The following is a 23131-nucleotide window of genomic DNA, read 5'->3' as shown; positions in this document are numbered from 1 at the left end:
TACTTACAAAAAACAGCTATTTTAGACTAGAACGATTCGAAAAGTTTTGTCGGATCGTGTGTTACCGCCTTAAGTAAGGATACCAGGGATACCAGGACGAGTAAAATTTTTTTATAATAGACAGAGTAGGCAGCCAACACGGTCGAAGGCGTCATTATCACACTCGTGCTAATATAGTGACGTCAGAAAGTTTTGCTCGCCTGACATCCCTGAACGATACCAATTGTCCTGTATTCTTAAGATTACCATTCTTGTAAAAGTTAACATCACACTGACTCACACCGACTGAAGGTTCCAACTCCTTACCTCCAACTGTGACATATTTACGACCGAGTCAAGAGTTTTTTAATGTCCTGGACTCCTAATTGATACAACGATCATCAATTATCGACTTCGCAACCAATATGTATGTTTAATGAAGTACCACAAGATACTAGGTCAGCGTTTTATATAATTAAATTGAGCAGGAGTGGAACTTGTATCTCAGGTGCGGAGAACACACTGGTACTTTCCGTGGTACCAGTGCTATCGATTTGAACAAATGGAGATAGGAGACGTATGCATCCAGAAGCCTATCACTACTGAGACTGGTGGATAAACTTTAAAAGAAAATGAAAATAAGGAAAGGATACTACGGAGAATCAATAGAATAAGAAAAGAGGAAGGAAGGTGAGAGTACAAAGAAAGAAAGACAATAGTAAAGGAGAGAAAGTCAAATAGCATAAGGAAAAGGAAAAAGATAAGAACAAACTACTAAGAAGAGACGAGAAAGAGAGCAAAGAAAAGTAAAAAAGAAGCAGAAGAATAAAGGAAAGTAAAGGAAGACAGAGAATGAAAAGCGAAAGAGAAAAAACGGAAAAAAGAAAAGATGACCAATGAGTAAAAAAGATATAGGAAAATAGGAAAAACAAGGAAACAGGAACGATATTAGAAATTATAAACTGCAATTCTACGACGAGGATACGGAGGACGAATTAGATGTGTCTAAAGTTAAAAAGAAAACTGTTCTCGAAAAAGGTGCTGATGAAGATTCCAATTTTGATATTAATAGAAAGAGACGAGATGTGGAAGAAGCTGTGGAAGCCGTGGATGGGCTGAAGGAGAAAAACTTGTTGCATGAAGTCATTATTAGACTGTACTGAAAGGTTGAAATAATTTCAGACTAAATGCTGAGAAATCCCGATAAAGGTAGCCATTACCAGTATATTTATGTTTCGCAAAAGAAAAAAAGAAAAATAATCTTTTCCCAATCATTTTTATGCCTTTTCCCATTTCAGGTTTGCTCGGATGAATACCGATCATTTATCGCCAGATAGCTAATCAACAACCAAGCATATCTCAATCCTATTCCCATAGAGTACTACTGCTTCGGTACACCCGCGTATAGCGCAAACAATCGGCTCACGGAGATCACAAAAAGTGCAAATTAACTACCCTTCCGAGAATATATGTTCCTGACCGGTCCCGAACAAGCGATGGTAACTGAAACAATTCGTATCATTTCAAATCTGTATATATAACAAAAAATTCAAGTCATTTCGAACATGTTTCGAAACTTAAAACTCCTGAAAGTCTTGAACCTTGAATTTTGATAAGTTTTGAGTCTTCGAACTTTTGATGTTTGGAAAACCTTGATAGTTTTAAAAGTTCTGAGAGTTGAAATAGGTCTTGAGAGCTGGGATATAAAATTCATTATCTTATTATTAGAAGCATTTCTAATATGTATTTTTATATAAGCAATATTATTAACATAAAGTATCGAAGAAAATTGGAAAAATTCGACATGTCCTTCAAGAGTTTCGCGAGTTTTAAGTCTCGAATCATGTACGAAGTGATTCAAATCTTCATAGTCTTGAAAAACATTAAAACGCTTCGAAGTTGAGATTTGAATTCCTATCACTATGTGTATCCCAAAAATACTGTATGTGAAAGCAAAGTGTCACCATTGTAGTCACATATATGTAGCAATATTTTACACAATATATGTAGCAATATTTTACAAAGTAATAAGGAAGTTCAAATAAAAAACAAAATGTCCTATGACAATGTCCGATCTACCTCCATTTGGAAATTTTACAGACGCAGTGAAGAACAAAAGAAGTCTTGAAATATTTTATTGTATCTCTTCCAGTTTGACCTTTATAAAGCTTTAAAAATCCGAAATGTTCATAAGTAATGGATCTCATACGGTTGTCATACATTTTGTATTCCATTTGAGTTCCCCTATCAACCTTTAAAATTTTGCTACTTATATTGTATACATCCTGCATATACGCCATTTGATATATTATTATACAAAAAACTTACTTAACTTTAAAACCATGATTAGTCCATGACTCTATATTTACTAATAATAATATTTTTTGTTTGTTTCTATACATTCTACCAACTAGTTAATTCTTTTCTAATAGCTTTAAAACATTATGTACGTCTTTAAATTTGTCTATACGCTTAGAATTCTGCTTAGCTTACTTCAAATATGCCAAAAATGAGAGAACCAAGTGCACAACATACGTAATACATTTTCTATAACTTTTTTTATCTTAAGATTAAAGTAAACATATATATCCTTGTAAATGTGTATGGAATTCTGAACACTGATCGTTAATATTGTTAGAGATTCCATTAGGCTCTTCATTTATACTTATGTAATGTTGCCTACATAATCTTACAAGAAATGTAAATGTAAAATGCATACTTTACAGTTTTATACGTCCATATAAAATATACTATCACGTTCTGTGATTGAAATAAACATCTAGTAAATGTAATTTTAACTGTTTCGAGATTTATTTATTCAAAACTGGCTAATTCGTATACCGCATTTTGAATATTCAATTAAGAGATTTAAATGAAGTAGAGGTGTGCGGGTACCCGAGATTCCAGGCTCAGGCGGGTTCGGAAAAAGTCGGACGAGCTCGGACGGGAATCCGAGCCATACGAATGTTCGGGTAGTTTGATCGTAACGGATAGCTTGATCGTGGCGGCAAGCTTGATAGTGGCGGGAAGCTTGATAGTGGCGGATAACTTGATCGTGACGGGTAGTCCGAAACATTCGAGTCAGATCGACTCGAAATTACATATCCTATGCAAATATAGACATCTGTGTATGTGTGGCTGCATATAAGCAAGTTAATGTGCAGTAATATTAAAAAAAAATACATATTTTAAATCTATTAAAACAGTCTAGGAAAAACATTTGAATCTAATTGTACACTGCTATATTAACATTCCATCAATTTTCACCCCAAATAAAATAGTTAAACTTTGAAAATGTTTTATAAATAACTATTTTTGTAGTTTACATTAAAAAAAAAAAAAAAGGAACAGGATACGAAAATAAAAAATAGAAAAAAAATTAAAAATTAATTATCCACACCAGGGATCGAACACCAAGCCTTAGGCACGTGAAACATTTGTCTCAATGCTCTCGGCCACAGTCTTAGTTGAGAGAATGTTTAATGTTACCTCTTATATGGACCTTTCAAATCTTTTTTATTATTTTTCTCATTAATGAAAGCCTATGGGAGAAAAAGCCGTTAGGGTTTTCTTGTATGTGATGTGCATTATTTTTATGCAAACTTTCATAAAAATCTAAATCATTTTGGCAGCTTTTCCTTGTCAATTTAAATTTGAGTTTAATAATATATAAATAACTATTTTAAAAATATTATTTTATCCTCGTGAAAATGATAGAGGTTCAACAATATTCACACTGAGTTTATTATCTATGGAAATGATTAAATGTATTAAGGAACGCATTACATGTGTAATACGCATTGCATTAACGAAGCAACTTCTCTAAGCCCGATCGCGGACGCCGCGCTTTCGCCGATCTGACTCGAATGTTTCGGACTACCCGTCACGATCAAGCTATCCGCCACGATCAAGCTACCCGCCACGATCAAGCTCCACGTACATCCGTATGGCTCGGGTTCTCGCCGAGCTCGCTCGACCTCTTCCGAGCCCGACCTGACTGATCGAGTTGCCGCCATTCCGGATACCCGCACACCTCTAAAATGAAGACATTAAACATATAATTGCTAAACGCATTTTTAAATTAATATAAAATAAAATGTTCTGATGACAAAATATAACAAGTGTTAATATGAATAAATTAAAACTTGAAGGTAATAATAATTATAGGTATATTCATTTTTAAAAATGAATGATTAAAAGTGTTGATACTTATCAGTGAGATTACATATACATACTTCTTGAAACGAAATTGAAAGTCAATTAAAACTGTAAATTTTATATCTATACATATATATATATTTGAATAAACTTACATCTAATGTAGAATAAGTAAAACAATTTGCAACCCACAATAATTTAAAGTGGCTTCATTTACATATTGATGAATTACAATGTAGTTCTTATATCTTAGGTATATTTCTAAGATGAATTGTATATTATATTATATTGCAATTAAAATTTTGATCCAGTTATTATAATCAGTCAGTGACCAAAACTTCCTGTACTTTGTCTGTATCATTGTTTTACATATTATGTACTACAACAAACTTGACTGAACTCAAATAATATAATAAACATTGTAAAAGGGAATGTGTATTAATTAACATGTAATAATCTAAACGGTAGATCACATAGATTTATCTTATTATATAACTGTAATAAATATATTCTATAAAATAACTATGATATTATGATGACAGTAAAAATACGATTTCAACATTACATATTAGCTTTACTAAAAATTTCGTTTCTAATAGCAATATTTTAAATTTCAAAATACTTTTATGAATATTGAATTTTATATAAAAAAATGATACAAATTCTGTAAGATACGTCATATGAAAATTGATTATTAGCTGTCTATACTGCACCATTCTTAAAATATAGTATATTAATATTAGTGAAAATATATAATATATTAGAACAACATGTTAATACCAAAAATATAGCACAATCTATGTGAAGAGTAAACATAATTCTGACTGCACCTGATAGCTGATTTTAACCCCTTAACATATCAACATTTGTTTATATACATGACATCAGACACTCTACAATATCTAATATATTTGAAGTTAATTTAATAACGTTTCATTTGATTCAATTACTTAAATAAATACTTCCTTTATGATAATAAATTTATATAATCAATATTTCAAATGATTCATACATGGAGGCCGCACGGACTACTATTGAAAGTGCGATGAGTTCGTAGAAAGAGATAGAATGTAAGTCCATCCTTTCTCTTGCTAACATCAAGGCGGACAAATATCTCTAAGAGCCATGCTCATAACATTTCTTTTAGTAATCAAATTTGTTGTATTATTTAGATAAATCGTGTTACTTCAGTAAAAATAATGTATTTAAGAAAAGCGTGATTACAACAATCGTTTCTATATCACGTACAAGAATAAAAGTTTGAAAATAGTATTAAAATCAAATTAAAATAAATTCTTAATTAGAATTTTGTACTTTAATTATCCAAGTGTGGTTAAAAAATTGGTTATAAAATACTTTTATAGGATCGATATCGATATTTATAATCGGAAAAGTAACTGTCATAACTAGAAAGTAATTAACACAATAGAAAGATTCCTCACATACATACACATGAAAAGATGATTCTGTTAGAAATTTATTATGAAAAAGTATTTGCAAAATAAATAAAAAATTAATAAATATATTAGTTGACGAAAATATGAACACTGCTTTATTTGAATAATAAAAACATTTATTGATTACAATTTAATATTATACGAGTATATATTCTCAGAATTCTTTTTTTGGACTGTATTCTTTTTCATTCGTAATGATGATTGATTCTGATTCGTAAAATATATATCAAGCATTTTTTTAATTAATTCTACTCTATGTTTTTCTTGGTCATTTCCATGCCTGATTCCAAGTAGAAATATTGGTATTTTATTTATGATTTTGTTTAATAAAGTGTTACATGTTCCTTTCCTTGAAATATGAAATATTCTAAAATATTTTTCTATTTCCTTACAACATACCAAGTTACGTGTCGTGATCGCTTTGTATGTTTTGAAGAAAGGTGCTAAGCTATAGGTGCTACGTTCCTAAAGTAACTAAGGACAAAAAAGCATAAGCCAATCCCGTGTAGAGAGAAAGAAAGAGAATACACTTACTTACACCCTAGCTCTTTCTACGAATTCGTTACACTTTCAACAGTAGTTTGTGGTGCTCCAAGTATATGTATATGCTCTAAGGTTACAACCGATGGGACAAGCAGAAAGGCGGTGGATTCTATATGAAACATAAAACCAAGTACGCAAAAAAACAATTACCTAACTAGAAAAAAATTATTGCAGTGGCTGCAAAGAAGTCAGACGGTATAGGAATAGGAGAGTTTCCTCGATCCAGTTAATAATGTGATTGCGTTAAATAATAATACGCTAGAACCGAAAATACTTATGAGATGGGATACGGGGCTCCTTCCACTGTTGCTGATTAGGCACCACATTTCTTCTGCGAAACTTCTTTCCGCCCACGCGCAGTACTATTTACAGTTACGGGTAAATTAATTTTTTCAAAAATACTGTGATGTGAATAAATTTTACTTTCTATGTTCGATTAATTTTTTTAATGTAGAATCATCACTTTCAGCTTGTAATCGATTAAAACTTGTAAGATCATTTATAGTAGTTGCATCTTCAGTCACTTTTTTTGTTTTCAAGTAAACAAAATGGAATAATTGTTTCTTCATCAAATACTTCAAAGAGATAATACTGTAAACTTAATATGAATATGACAATAATCGATATCTCTGTACCCTTGCAATAACAAAATAACATACACGTGTTCGTTGAAAAATGGTGTTCTAGAACTAGTGGTACAAGCGGAAAGGTAATGAAAACTGATGAAAAAATTCTTTTGACAGAAAACTGAGTCTGAATTATGATAGGGTATATGGGTACTAAAATACAGTTTCAGGTACTCGAAGGGTCCACCGGATAAGAACATTCACGGTTTGATCATTTCTTCCTTTACCGTTTAGATAGAAACATTCTCCTCTCCCTGTTTACTCCTCAAATGTCTAAAACTGTGCTTTGGGCCTTTTGTCTTCAACTAAATTTCAAAATCAATTTTCTCTAAAATTAAGTATGATATAAACAAATTTTATTTCATATTTTCGATTTATTTTCTTGATATGGAATTGCCACTTTTCGCTTGCACCGCCGACTTTTAAGATACTTTATATATTCCTACACTATGTCATCCTCTAATATAGAAGATATGTGTTACAAAGGATGAATCACTTAATTTAATCAACTCAATTATTTTCATGATTATTGGATGAATCAATATTTTTTATTATAAATGGTCCATTTTGAAAGACCTTCCAGGTGGATCGTCTTTTTCGTGTAAATTTTCAAGGTCACCTTCAACTTTTTCATACATAAACCTATAATTTTTCCCCACATCAACTAGCAGGAATTAAGAGGAATCGAACAAACTAGGAAAGCAAATACTTCTTTTTATAATGATACAAAAATTTTGACTCATCCAATAGTTACGAAAATAATTGAGTTGATTAAGTGTTCTACTCTAATCTAAAAAGTGTTCAGTAACAAGTTCTTGGCTTGGAGAAAATATAAAAGATGATGTTGGATGCAAGTATGATACAAAAGTCAAGATTACCGTAGTTATGGTAGAGTTTTCGTTTGTTAATTATACACGTTTAACAATTAGTCAAATTCACTTGAAACTTCATAAATTGTCAAACACCACTTGCCAAAATATACTCCATCATAAACATTATCTATACCGAATGCTGCATAATATCTATGATAACCACATATTTCCTTAAACTCTTACAATTAAGATACGAAGGCTCATACGCAATTCGTTGTTTTTGATTTTCGTCTTTATCCTTTAAATTTTCTTACGCTTATCAAACACTTTTTATAAATAAAATTGCGCTAAAGATAAAACCACTAACCTATTATACAAAGATTAATGTACCAATAACTAAATCTAATAGAACAAAAATGCGTGTGTAAATAGAAATTTCTATTTCTTATTGCAGTATTCTCTACCACGAAGTCCAAATAAATTGCACTATGACATTACTATCCATATCATACATTCCCCGTTATAGGGAGGCCACTGTATTAATTCATACAGAGATATGCAAAATGAAACGATATAAAACCAACTTATTACCATAAAGTTGATCGTCGCTTGTTGAATAAATTCGAAAAAGTTTTATATGTTAAGGAGTTAAAGTATAAACATAAAGTTATGTATACATGTACATTTCCAAAATGTAGTCCACAACGAAAGATTCCTAAAACCTATTTACATGCACCAGTGAAGTAAAATTTGAAGTTTGAATATAAAAGATGTTACAAAAATAGGTTGGCCAAATTTTGGTATAATATTCTACGCCTCCTAAAAATGAAAAAGAGTCATATAAACATAGGTCCGAAAACTCTTCGTCTTCAAGATATAAACGTTTTTTGTTTGTAACTGAATATTCAAAAAATTTGTCATTTACTTGTAGGGAATGGCCAGTGGAATGAGAAACGTCACGAATGCTTCGCTTAACGATGTATTATTTTCAACGACTCCCCACAACAGACTGACTTGTTCTCCCTGTGTTCTTCTCAAAATCCAATCATCCATTTCCACAGACACATATACATACACATACACGGCACACGTGCGGAATCGGCATCACACAAGGGCGGCATCGATCCTTGAGGTGTGTCAAATGTCTCGGCGCGACGACGACCCATTTCACCTACATACTCAAAGAAATTCCTAAAAATTACATTCTTGTATCATAAGAGTTATGAGTATCAGCATGCTATTAATCAATCTCGAAGCCAACATCAGAAAAAGATATTATTAATTCTTGTAATTTTTCGTGTGATATCTGCTCGTGTAAACTTGAGATAAACAAAAAATATGTATATCTTGAAAATGAAAAGTCTCCGGATCTGTATTTATGTGACTTTTTTTATCCTAAGAAGTGTAGAATGTGATACTAAAGTTTGACCACTTACTTCTGTAACATCCAGTATAAATTAAATTGACATAATACAACATTTCCTAAAACTAATAAAATATAGTTTGATAATACTTTAACAAAAGAAAAGCGTTCATTAATTTCGTTATAGAAAACTTTTTCTCGTTTTACGCTAGTGCTTAAATTAATGACGACTCCGCCTTGAACGTTTTCTTCTTTTTTTCTTTGAAACAACAGTATTTGCACTATTTTTAGAAGTGGTACCTTCACTGACATTTGTAGAGATAATTGTTTCAGTTTTCTCTTGTGGTATATCCACAGTGGAAGCTTGTCCGCTAGTTTCTTCACTTTCGCTTTCAGCATCGCTTGCCCCTGTACCAGTAACACTTTCCACTTCATCTTCCGCATTACTTAATTCAAGTGAAATAATCTTTTCTCGCAATGTTTCAACCTAAGAACAAAATATATAGATTGCAAATGCATGAGCAATTTCATATAGTGCTAATATATTAAAGACACCGCAATATTGTATTAATTTGCATATTCCCTAGTTTAAACGAGATAATTATACAGTACACTAGAATGTATTACATTAAAAAACGCATTTCAAATTAAAAATATCACCATAACGTGTAACATGTACCATTACCATTAAAACAGCTACAATGTATTGTTATAAGAACAAAATTTACTCAAAAGTACGTATTAAAGAAATTATTAGATTAAAAAATAGTAGCATTACCAATAGTGTGAGAAGAGTTTGTTAGTGATCAGTGGAAATGAAATCAATTGTTCAAGGTGGTGCAGGTTGCACTTCCATGGTCAGTGTTGGATTCTTGGAACAACAAACATAAGCATTGAACTAATGTCTTCATTAAATTTTGTGCATTACTGTAAAATGTTCAGATAATCAGCATGCATAAACATGCACACAAAAGTTTTCCTCTCATAAACGTAATTTAAAAAATAAATCCATTCAATAATCTAACTATAACTCTAACTATAATTTTAACATAAGTGCACACGTTCCGTTCTTATAATTATGTTCACTGATTTTCGATAGTTACATAATTAAGTTCGAAGTTCATACAATTAATACAGTGCCCCAGATGATTTGTGTTTATTGTATTTTGCATTAAAAATTTGAATCATTTTTAACTTTTACTAGCTCTTGGCACCAAGTCAAATATTGTCTATTACAAATATTGTAAATTGTATAAAATATTTATATCAATGTATATAAAATCTGTATTAATTCTCTTAATGTGGAATTATAATTATTCAATCAATTATATCGATTATTACATTAAATAACCATAACAATAGAAAATGAAGAATGCAATGGGGCATTGACTATAAAATCAGTTTAATTGATATTAAATTAATTGATATTAAACTCAATGAAACATTTTTGGGTTTTGATAACATGATGCTTAAGTCCTTTTCAAATTCTAGAATCTATAGTACCTGTCGCTCAATGAGTTTCTCGACGTACTCGACCGTACGCACACGACGTTCACCTGTCACCTCATCCACATACTCCTCGGTACGACGAGTGACCTTCTCATCCACTACTTTCTCTGATTCGCGTATCTCTTTAGGAGGACCCACCTTGCTGCGTACAGCAAGTTTAGGAAAATCTGCACTAGACGGCCGTAACGTAGTGAACTATGATAGTAAGACAGACAAATGGAGCACCGTTGTAGTTACATAATATTATAATTCGCATACACTAAATCAGAGCAACAAACGAGCAAAGAAGTAATTAGTAAATAATTAGGTTAAATCAATATAATAAACAATGCTGGTTAATTTGTTTTGTATACATCGTTAGATTACATAGATAATGGTAGTATAATATGCGTGAGAATATTTTATGAATACTTACATCAGCTGTCTTTTCCGATTCAGAAAGTGAAGTCACATCAGTCAAATCCTTTGTCAAACCATCTACTTTATTTGTTGTATCCATCATTTCACTCATTTTTTTTATCACTATTTGTGCTTGCAGGGCATCCTATACGTGAAATTTTAATAATCTGAATTAATGAACGTTAACAAATAGTCAATGAATGACTCTATTCTGTATACGGCAAACTATGCTATGCTTCATAAAGCTGAAGAAAAGTCGGTAAACGTGCAGCTTATCCAGCTTTTCCCAATCATATACAGGGTGTCCCAAAAATGTTGGAGTTCCTTAAAAGGGGTGATTCGGGGGTTGATTTGAAACAACTTTTTCCTTAGCGAAAATGTTCTTCGAGGCTTCGTTAACGAGATATTAATAGAAAACCCTGACCAATCAGAGCGCGAGTATGCCGGTGGAGCGCCCGCGGTAGAGTAGGCTACGCGCTATGCGGCCGCGCTCGTACGCGAACAAGCGAGTCAGCCACCAGTGGTGGGAAATCGCGAACTTCGGAGTCGATTGTCTCGAAAACGGTGCGAAATATCGAAAAATGTTACTCTTGCTTTTTTACTTGTTATGGGTAAAGGAGTCGAAAAGGAAGAGTAGCACTTTTCGATATCTCGCTCCGTTGGAGAGATATCGTCGACAAGAAGCCATAGCCTGCGTTAAATTTAAAAAGTACTGATTACCGACAAATTGAATAAAACTCACCCTTTCGGTAACTCCTTTCCTTCCTTTTTAGAAACCTGTGCTGCTAGGTCACTGTGTCGAGCCGGAACATCTGCGGACGAAATGGTTGTATGGTAGTTCAGCGCCCTGTGCACAGCTGATCGCAGGTATACGCCACCACCCGAAATAAAGGGTCGCGACGTCAAGTGTATCCGAGTTATTGCTGTATCGAAGATGTATTCACTTCACTGCACGACCACCAACACTGATCAAGCGATACAATCACTGAATTTTTTTTAATGGAACTTGTTGTTCCTACGTTGTAACATCCCGTAGTACTCTTGAGGAGTAAACATGTCTTCACAGAGGCTTTCCGACTGACTGACAAGATTTTTTCGAAGGAGTTTCCTCTTCCTCCAAGTAGTGTATCGTGATTTCATTGTGAGGTATCCCCACCAAGACAACAGGATTCACGTAGAAAGAAATCAGCATTTTTTGGAAACATGTGCGTTGCAGAAAGGCCAAGAACGGACCATCCTGACAGAAAAATAATTTTCACCCCATTCACGATGCTTGACCTTGTCCGAGCATAGTGGCTAAAACCCTGTGCAAGCGCCGGCAGAAACGGTCGGAGCGTATCGTAACGGTCAAGCATCGTGAATGGGGTGAAAATTATTTTTATGTCAGGATGTTCTTGGCCTTTCTGCAACGCACATGTTTCCAAAAAATGCTGATTTCTTTCTACGTGAATCCTGTTGTCTTGGTGGGGATACCTCACAATGAAATCACGATACACTACTTGGAGGAAGAGGAAACTCCTTCGAAAAAATCTTGTCAGTCAGTCGGAAAGCCTCTGTGAAGACATGTTTACTCCTCAAGAGTACTACGGGATGTTACAACGTAGGAACAACAAGTTCCATTAAAAAAAATTCAGTGATTGTATCGCTTGATCAGTGTTGGTGGTCGTGCAGTGAAGTGAATACATCTTCGATACAGCAATAACTCGGATACACTTGATGTCGCGACCCTTTATTTCGGGTGGTGGCGTATACCTGCGATCAGCTGTGCACAGGGCGCTGAACTACCATACAACCATTTCGTCCGCAGATGTTCCGGCTCGACACAGTGACCTAGCAGCACAGGTTTCTAAAAAGGAAGGAAAGGAGTTACCGAAAGGGTGAGTTTTATTCAATTTGTCGGTAATCAGTACTTTTTAAATTTAACGCAGGCTATGACTTCTTGTCGACGATATCTCTCCAACGGAGCGAGATATCGAAAAGTGCTACTCTTCCTTTTCGACTCCTTTACCCATAACAAGTAAAAAAGCAAGAGTAACATTTTTCGATATTTCGCACCGTTTTCGAGACAATCGACTCCGAAGTTCGCGATTTCCCACCACGGGTGCTGACTCGCTTGTTCGCGTACGAGCGCGGCCGCATAGCGCGTAGCCTACTCTACCGCGGGCGCTCCACCGGCATACTCGCGCTCTGATTGGTCAGGGTTTTCTATTAATATCTCGTTAACGAAGCCTCGAAGAACATTTTCGCTAAGGAAAAAGTTGTTTCAAATCAACCCCCGAATCACCCCTTTTAAGGAACTCCAACATTTTTGGGACACCCTGTATATGACTCCAGTTTTTTTTTTTTTCATCCTTTATTTTATCACTAAAACGAAAAATCAGTGTGGGGGACTAATGTACTTTTTAATACCCTGTGTTAATAGGAAACCGCTATTTTTTAATTCTGTTTTAAAGAGAAAACATTTTCAACAATTTCGTGAAGTATATAAGTTTTAAATATTTATATCTCGAAAAACAAGAATGCCCAAGCTTTATATCACCATTTTTCGTCTTTAAGAAAAATAAAATAGTTTACCAAAATGAGATCACTTATTTCGATGGCTCTCTATATACAGAATGATTCCAAACTTGTGGAATATTTTCAGAAGGTAAGTTTTAAACGAGAAAACAATGAAAAAAGTTCATATACACTAGCGTGTATAAGTATTTGAACACTTTCATGTTATCCTAAATCCACCAACTAAAATTCTATAATATAGTTTTTACTATAAATCTCATCTCAACACAACCTTCTCAAGCAACCGAATTCTTTAGATTAATGGATTCTTTCGATGAGTTTGCCTCACTGATATGCACTAGCTACTCTTCATTTCATGTTCTGAAACGAAGAGTAAAGAAACGAAGAGTCTTACTTGAGTAAGAATGTAACAGTAGTGGAGTGACAAAAAACTGGTTAAATACAGTCAATAAGAACAAATTAGTGTAGATTAACTTTCTCCCGGTTGCACTCACCTACTCCTCTACATACCCTATCACTGTCGCTTCACCTTTTTGCCGAAAAATGTTTCTTAGATAGTTTTTTACATATTCAAAGTTGACTAGTAGTTCGTAGCGGAAAAGAGTATTCGTCTCACGCACACGTTTACTTAATTATTTGGCATGAGACTCTATCAAATCCCCTCAATTCCTGTTTTTCCAGATTTGAACATGCAGTACTGTTCTGCAATAAGGCCAAGTTCGCAAAATTGTTTATAACATTGAAAATTAATGTTATTTTTTTTATTACATAATCATATTCAGATCGTTTAGCAGAAAAAATATTTGAAAGGAACCATATGCCGCAAACGAACCGCTTAGTCAGGAAAAATTGTTAAAGATTTGGCATTTGGCATCGGTTTAATTATGTAGTCACACATAGGAGCATGAGCGTAGCACTACTCTGTTACGCGGCAACGTCTACCCTGAACATGAGGTACTGGATAGTGGTGTGTGTATCCCAACACTGAAGAGTTGGCAAGGCGCATCGACTTAATAAGTCTAAGTCAAGTAACTTTTCTTTCTTTTTAATACTTCCAACATAGTATGAGAAAATCCACAATCACGAACTGCAATATTATTATTGTAATTGTAATTGTAATTATAATATATTTACTTACATATTCGATGTTTAAACCTTCTATCTCCAGTTGTTTTATCTTATTTTTTGGAACACGTTCCATTCAACACAAATTTAGTGATCACTATAGCATAAACACTAATGATCCAGCACTGAAATACCAATAAATACCACTGCTCCACTGTAGTAGACTAAAAAATAAAAATTTCAAATAAGGCATGAAGGATATTAACGGTCGCTTAGACGTGCTTTCGATGTCGGTGTTAAAACGATTCTAACATCATCTGAATTCTGTAAGACCCATTTCAACATCTAAATCTTTGTAAACACAGATGTCAAGTTAAAGTCAGGGTTACTTTCTAATAGAGAAGGTTTTGTCTCCGCTTTATTCTCCGCTTTTATTAAGAATGTTTCTGGAAGGATACACAAAATTGGTAACTAGTTACTGTCAACACCGAGTTCAAATTTTTGGAAAACTGTGCAAAAACCACCAAAAGGTCAGAATCTATTTAATAACGAGATCGAAAACATGTCCAAACGACCGTTGATTTCCTTGACGTCTTATTTAAAGTTTTTAGTCTTTTGTCTATTAAATTAGTTTAAATCTACTTTATCCGTAATATATGCGTATGTGCAGTATATATAAAACATAATATGACAGTTATTATTCTTTAAAATATTGTTAAAAGTGGTGCAGTGCTGTTTGTTATTAGTGTTTCAGTGTTCTATCGTCAATGTTTCACTGAGTGTTTTCATTATTAGTGGATTTGCAATAATTAAGAATAAATTTGTGTTGAATAGAACATATTTCAAACAATAGGATAAAACAATAGAAGATAGAAGGTTTATCATTATACTGTAGTTCACAATTGCCGATTTTGCCATGTCATATTGGATGTATTGGAAAGAAAGTAAAATTAATACATATTATTTCATGCGAATGTGTGTTAACGATATCTTGTTTTGGAAGACTTTCGAAAGCAAATAGACTATTCTGTCCTTAATTAGTTTATTGCAAAGGCTTAGAAGGAGAGCGTAGCCTTGCAGTGCCCGACTGACCTTGACGGTCGGTATGTCCGATGATGACTAGAGACTTGAAATCGCTTAGCCATGAAGTATCTGCTGAATGATGGACTGCCAACGTAAAGATGTTTGAGGTGGTAAGGACCTCGATGCTTCTTTGTTTCAAGAACGGAAACGTTGTTCCTGGAGAAACTAGCCACGCAGTGAAAACTATACCTTCTGATAAAAAGATTGTAATGAACTTTACGGCAGCATCAGTTTGGAACATTCTTTTCGAATTCTTTGAGTGTGTCTCCAGTGTGTATAATATTTTGTTTGTTGTCGAAAAGCCTGAATATCGTCATAATTGTAACAGTAAAAACATCGGAGACAAGAACCACAAATCTTCTCTAACTATCCAGCTGTGTCGACTAAAGGTCGAACCCAAAACCCAAGATCCGACCGTAACCATCCTTCTCGAAATATCTTAGAGTCTCTTAGAATCTCTTTCACACTAAACGGTCACAGATTCCTAACCGAAATGCAATTGGTCAAACTTTTCAGATATCTCTTAAATCTCTTACAGTCAGGATTCCTTTCATCTCTGAACTATTTTCATTGTCTCTATGTCTGGAATCTATCCTCCAAAAGCGTTCCATGTTCTTATTATCCTTTACACATTTTGAGTCAACATTTGACACCACACAAAATAACATATAACATTTCTGATGTGCACATGAACTGGTTTCGTTATCTTCGACTCTAAAACCTACCCTCCAAAAATATCCCATACATTCAAAAAGACCCTGTATACACAAAATTGATACACCTGCTGCGTTCTGGACAATAGACCTTTGTCTGACCCCATATGTCAGTTGCATAACTCACAACTAACATTTAATCAATACAATAATTCACTCTGTCACTGTTGATTAAAATGATGATTTATTTCAATAAAACGTTTTTTTATGTGTAAAAACAGTTATAAAAAACACAAATTATACAAGAAAATTTGTATTGGGAATTCATTAGCAGTTTAGTACTTTTTAACAGTTCGAAACTTTCCAGTGTACTCCGTATGTACTTTCGCTAGCTCAACAGTGAAATGAGTAAAATTTATCATTGTACGAAAGTTTTAAACTAGGAAATTAAAATATTACCTGTTCCAATGACTTCAAACGTGCTTGTCTCCAAGCAGCACGTTTCTCTGCTCTTAATGATCTCTGTTCAGCAGGACTTAAATGACTTTCTTCGTCTTCATCGGAAATTAATCCCTATGAATAGACAAACGTATTAGATGAGAACTATGAATTTGTAATATAATTATTGTTAATTAAAGGTTTTGAATAAAATTTGTATTTCACAGTCTGCAATTATAATAATTTTACTGAAACCTGTATGTGGAAAATATAATATTTTTAAATATTTCAACTTTTTTCATGTTCTTTACAAAAGGTTAAAATAAAAGTAACTTTCATGAAGAAAAAATTAAGTGCAACAATAAAAGAAATTTAATACAATCAGTACCTCTTGTACCAGTCTCTCTTTTAAGCGACGTTCTGCTTTTGCTGTCCGTACACTGCTTGGAAGATTCTGCAGAAGTGGGATCGAACTTCGCGATCTCAGTCGGCTACTGCAAGGTAATGAGCATGCACACTAACAAATCATATATATGTGCCAAAAATTCAGTGTTTATTCATTATAAAAAATAATACAGAAGCAATTTTTAATACAAAGGCAAGTGGGATATTACATAATTTATATACAAATGACAAAAGTATAAAATTAGACTAGACTGTGCAATATCTAGATCTACAAATAGTATAAATATCGGTGCTAAGAGAGTGTACAAAATAATTATATTTGTGTTACTATTATTGACACTACTGCTGTTTGAATGGGAATTAAACATTAACGTGATTAGAACCACAGATACATGTATAGCGACAATGACGCACGAAAAAGAATAGCTACAACACTGCTCAGACGATTGAGCAGTCTCAATCTAAAAGAAAGCAGAAGCGACCACAAGTAGCGTAAAAAAGAATATTCTAAAATGACCGTAAAACACTTCGAACTGGAAGTGCAACAGTTTTTAAGTAAACGAGCCAGAACAGTCGATCAGAAATCATTGGTAGTATTATTTTCACAGCAAATACCAACGTTTGTAAAATCGATACTAACAACAACAAAAACTCCGTCAGAGGAATAAGCTGAGCTCGCCGATTAAATTTCTAAAACTATCAACGGAACATTCACTATATTTTCTGTAACCTAAGGTAGAAACGTAATTTCTCTCTATAAACACGACTTGGACTAGTTTCTACATGAGTCTGGACATTATCTGTACCGTTTCTGAGAATTTAGTGAAGTCAAGTGTCGTATTTATTTTACGATAAGCTCGCATTTAAAAAACATACAAAATATAATATGTGACCTGGTCTATGAAAAGGGGGCTTACGTGCGAAATCAAGTTATCGAGAAAACAGCTGTTAAAGGTAAACAATTCGTTTCGTCAGTTTCTCGTTAGTTGTTCCCTTTTCTCCGCGTTGCCTGGTGTCCAACTATATTTCAAGGACGTCAAGTGTTGTTTCTGCTCGGAATATTATCGTAGTTAATGTATATATAATTAATAAACTTAGTAATGTTTTTCTGGTATATAATAATGTTTTTTTATCTTATAAACCGATGTACACAATACTTAATTTTCATATGTACACAATACTTAAGATTCATAAAATCTCGTGTATAGTCATAAGGACTGATCCGGAAGAAAGATTTAATCCCCCCCCCCCCCCCCCCCCCCCTTCTCCGCACAACCTCCCCTCCCCTCCCTCTTTATTCCAGATTTCAAAAAAAATAAAAAAAAATCGTATTTGTACTCTTCTTTCTCTTCATTTTTAGTAAACTTTTCAACAAATTATGACTTTCTGGTTTTCACCATATAACAGAGCGTCTTAAACTATCCGAATCGGCAAAAAAGTGGAAAATAATTTTTTGACACCTAAGCCCCCTTTTCATAGACCAGGTCGCATATTTTGTTTTACTGCATCTTTCGTAAATCCATGTTTTCATTTTCTTTATATGTTACAAGTATTTAGGAAATATGAATTGCGCTTTTCCCTATAAGCCTGGAACCAATCTTCTCTGCGTCTATTTAGTGATTAATAATAAAATGCAATAAATGCTAGAGGGTCGTTACATTACTTGTTTGATAAATATTCAGCGCTTTATATTTCCTATTTTATTTTCATACAGACATTAAAGAAGATAAAGTAATGCATATGGTAAGATACAACGTGATATCAGTCGCCGAAAGAAATGTGAAACACGACAACAACTCCATTCGGTTTATACGAGTTCGTGATCATACCTGTAGGCAGCGAACGTCGAGAAGGTTCGCAGCGTCTCAGGATTTGAATTCAATATAACGAACAGCTGATCGAGGTGTGCGAACTCTCCCGCGCTGGTATGTGTGCGTGCGTGAGCAAGCGTGTGTGTGTGCGTGCGTAAGCGTCGTCTGTTATATATGTTGTTTTTATACGCCGCGAGAACGGTTGACAAGCCGTCGTATGTTAAATTCGAAGTATATCCAGATCAGTCGAGAAAGTTCCATCGGTCCGAAATAAAGGGACGCGTTAGCGGCGCGCAAAGTCAGACTTACTTCTCGTCTGACTTCCATCCGAGTAGGACGCATCAGATAGGAGCACTCGTCTTCTAAAGTCTCTTTATACAGTAATTTTCATGGTATAATAGTGTTAAGTGTCTATAAAACCCAAAAATCCAACTTATTTTATACCTATCCTATGTTTATTCTCTTTTATCTCTCATCTCTTTGGTGTATGACCACACTACACTTCCTTCTTTCCACGTGCCTTGCTAATTGGTTCCCGCTTGGTTCCTAATAGTGCATGTTCCTGATTTCAAGCGGCTCATGCCGCTTGGGCACGGCCCGAGCCTTCAAGGGAAAAACTCCTTACGACAGGGACCCTCAACCCAAATTGACTACAGATGAAGTGTCCGCCGAGGTTTCAACTCACAATCTAACGGCCACCATCATAGAATCTCGGTCTCTACTGGAGATCCAACAAGAAGCTAATCGAAAGCTTACTCCACCTGTCTCTTGCTGCACCGACGACCAGCATTACTCTATTGCTGCAACAAATTCAAACTCAGACACACATATACCTCAAGGGTCTAGACCAAATCCCACTAAACTTAAAATATCAAACTCGCCCAGTAATGATTCTCCTAGATTATTGCTAAAAACCAAGACTATCATAACCTCCGGAGAAACCCTAACGGGTCCAGAGATTGCTCAAATCCCACTCCCTGACCCCGAAGAGCCTATGGAAGTTGAGACTCACTCGTCTATACCAACTTCAAATAAATTCCAACTTCTTGAATCCTTCCCTCAGGACTTCCCTCCTTTACCAGTCTACAGACATAGTCCTAAAAAAATACTTCAAAAAATACTGATAAACTAAATGATACTACTAATCCCTCTGATACTGGACTAAACGCTAGCCTCCGTTCTCCCAGACCGCCGCTTATGTACATTCACAATTTTGACGGTAACATTCCCAAACTCACTAAAAATCTGGTAGATAGCTACGGCAAAACATTCAAACTCAAATTTCTTGCGTCACGTGTCCGAATTCAATTTGATAGTTTTGAACCCTATCAGAACCTCAAAGATAAATTAATCCAGGGAAATAGACAGTTGTACACCTTCACTCCCAATAATGAGAAGATCTTCTCTGTTGTACTCAAAGGTTTGCCGCTCCTAGAAATTAAAGAACTAAGTGTTGAACTTGCCTCTCACGGCTTTTCTCCTCTAGCTATTACCCCCTTAACCATAAAATCAAGCTCACCTAACCGCACTCACTGCTCGTACAAGATCACCCTTCCTCGAGGTAGCAACCTGGCTGACGTCCGTAAGATAAACTTCCTTTTTCACACAAGAGTTTACTGGGAAAAGTATTTTTCTCTGAAACCGTATAGCCAATGCTTTAGATGCCAAGCATTTGGTCATTCTTCCTCAAATTGTCATTTTGCTCCTCGCTGTGTCAAGTGCAGGAAAACGCACTTCACTCACGAGTGTGAAAAATCCCTTGATGAAACTCCGACCTGTGCTAACTATCAAGGGCCTCACACAGCAAACTTCTCTGAATGTCCCTCCTTTGTTAGATACCTTGATAAAAGGAACAAATCCTCTCTTCCGTCTCAACTTATTACTATGAATGTTGGAAAAACCATTAACTTCTCTCATCCTGCTCCTCAAGCCTCTATTCTAAAACCTGTTAAACCTCTTTCCTACCGTGAAGCTCACACTGGTCCAAGTAAAACACTCCCTCAACCCCAATCCTTGGCTTCTCAGCTTCCTAACCTTTACTCTGCAGGGTCTTCAAATCCTAATGAACTTAACAAATTCTCTGAACTTCAAAATATCTTTAAACAAATTGGCCAGATTTGCGACTTGGACAAGCTCCTCTGTGCGGTTCGCTCGCTTCTTGAAAAACTTAAACTTTGTAATTCCCAAGCCGACAAATTTCAAGCATTGATGCAAACCTTAATTTAACTTAATCAACCTTAAACTTTCCAAAATGTCTAAATTTCCCAACATTTTACTCTGGAATCCTGGCTCTATCGTCAACAAGAGAGGATAACTTACATATTTTCTTAATAAATTCGAAGCTCATGTCGGTCTAGTTGCAGAAACTTGGCTCACTCCCACAATTCCTCTATCCATTCCGGATTACGAAATTATCATATGTGACAGACCCTCGGGTCAACATCAAAGTGGTGGATGCGTTGCTATTGTCTGCCATCACTCTCTACAGTTCAGCCAGATTAACCTTATCCTGCCGGACGACATTGAAGCGGTCGCTATTCGTCTCAAATATCCTGCCATATCCCTGGCTGCCGTCTATGCTTCACCTTCAAATCCTCCACTAACTTCCGTGGCCCTTAGTAGACTGATTAGTCTCCCCCCTCTTTTTATTATTGGGGGAGATTTTAATGCTAAATATCAGTCATGGAACAACTATCAATCCAACAAATCTGACAAAATCCTCTATAATCATTCCCTAGCCAATACTTATCGCATTTTTCATCCTCCCTCCTTCTCCTTTCACCCTCCTCCCCCTGAACGTCCTTCCACAGTTGACCTTTTCCTAATTCAATCCAGTTCAGATTTTTCCTGCTCGTCCCCTGACAATGCTGATACTCAGCACCGTCTTGTACTCCTCACCCCCTCCTCCGATCCACTCCGTTCCCCTAACTCCTCGCTCGTCACCGACTGGAACAGATTCCATAATATCACAGCTAACTATCCTCTCACAACTAACCTCGCAAACTTCGCAGAAATAAACTCACAAATTAACTCGCTTGAATCATTCTTACTCTCCTCACTTAAAAAATCAACTAGCTATATCCAAAACGATAAACCTTTCCGTTTGGTTAATGATCCGATGCTCCAATCCCTGATACAACTTAGGCGTAGAATCCGCAAATCTTTTCAGCGTACAGCAGTCTCATACTTCAAAGGTTATGCTAAAATTATTTCAAAGGCCATTCAGCATAGGCTTAAAGGAATTAACTCAGCTGAGCTCCAAAAGCGGCTACTAAACATAGAAAGAGCTGACCCCACCTTTTAGACCAACTTCAAAATCCTTACCAACTCTAAAACCAGTTATCCCATCATTAAACTTGACAACTTAGCTCTTATCTCGGCTGAGGAGAAAGCCGATGCCTTCACGTCTCATTTTGCCAAAATACACAACGAAGTCTCCAGTCGCCTATCGCCATTTACCTCAGAGGTCAACGACTTTCTTGCAAAACTTGAGACTGTACAACCTACACAATTTCAGCTTCATGAGTGATCTCCTAGACTAATTGCTCAATACATCCACAAACTCAGGAATAAAAAAGCTCCTGGTCCTGACAACATTACTGCCCTTATGCTTAAAAATGCTGACAGGAAAATTATCACTCAAATATACTACATTTTCAGAGCCTGTTCACAAACCTCTTATTTTCCTAACTCTTGGAAACTTGCTAAGGTCATTGCTGTACCCAAACCTGGTAAATCCAGAGACTTAATATCCAGCTATCGTCCAATCAGCTTGCTATCCATCTTGGCTAAACTTTTTGAAAAAGTTATTCTCAACCATATTAACTTCCATCTGAAAACCAATAACATTCTCATTGATAAACAATTCGGCTTTAGACAGGGACACTCCACTACCCAACAACTCATTCGAGTTGCTCAAACTATTACACATGAAATAAATGTCAATTGGTACACTGTCACGGTACTTCTTGATCTAACACAAGCCTTTGACACGGTCTGGCACACAGCCCTGCTATACAAACTCTCTAAACTTGGTTTTCACCCGCAAATCATTCTCCTCATTAAATCCTATCTCTCCTTAAGACGCATTACAGCTTTTATCAAAAACTGTACAGCTGATCCGATCACTATTCATGCAGGTGTTCCTCAAGGATCAATCCTAGGCCCTTGCCTTTTTAATATCTACATTAACGACATTCCTAAACTTTATTACACTCAACTGGCACTATATGCTGACGACACGGCACTCTTGGCCACTTCCTGGAACATCAAATTTGCCATATCCAAAATCCAATCGCATCTAAACCTAGTAG

The 23131-nt window shown here is 35.1% G+C and overlaps 1 protein-coding gene and 1 long non-coding RNA gene across 11 annotated transcripts in view; both read right to left on the bottom strand.

Annotated features, from left to right (window-relative positions):
* Positions 1-1005: 1005 nt before the first annotated feature.
* Positions 1006-23131, bottom strand: part of Scrib (scribble planar cell polarity protein) — a 163809-nt gene continuing 141683 nt past the window's right edge. For 4 of the 10 annotated variants that reach the window (XM_076383589.1, XM_076383585.1, XM_076383586.1 and 1 more), the window contains 6 exons: positions 16991-17096; positions 16624-16737; positions 10863-10991; positions 10442-10642; positions 9239-9425; positions 5692-8746 (listed from right to left, as the gene is read on the bottom strand). In XM_076383589.1, the coding sequence (XP_076239704.1) occupies positions 8610-8746; positions 9239-9425; positions 10442-10642; positions 10863-10991; positions 16624-16737; positions 16991-17096 (874 nt within the window). In that variant the 3' untranslated portion in view covers positions 5692-8609. Of the gene's footprint in view, positions 1483-5691; positions 8747-9238; positions 9426-9716; positions 9810-10441; positions 10707-10862; positions 10992-16623; positions 16738-16990; positions 17097-23131 lie in introns of those variants that run through there. The other 6 variants (XR_013002469.1, XM_076383587.1, XR_013002470.1 and 3 more) reach the window with 6 other exon arrangements.
* LOC143182544 (uncharacterized) lies at positions 20147-20510 on the bottom strand. Its single transcript, XR_013002468.1, has 2 exons — positions 20338-20510; positions 20147-20249 (listed from the first exon to the last, which is right to left on the bottom strand). It is a non-coding gene; the product is annotated as an uncharacterized LOC143182544 (long non-coding RNA).

The sequence above is a fragment of the Calliopsis andreniformis genome, chromosome 8 (assembly GCF_051401765.1).
Source record: "Calliopsis andreniformis isolate RMS-2024a chromosome 8, iyCalAndr_principal, whole genome shotgun sequence".
NCBI lineage: Eukaryota > Metazoa > Arthropoda > Insecta > Hymenoptera > Andrenidae > Calliopsis > Calliopsis andreniformis.
This window is presented reverse-complemented; position numbering and strand designations above follow the sequence as displayed.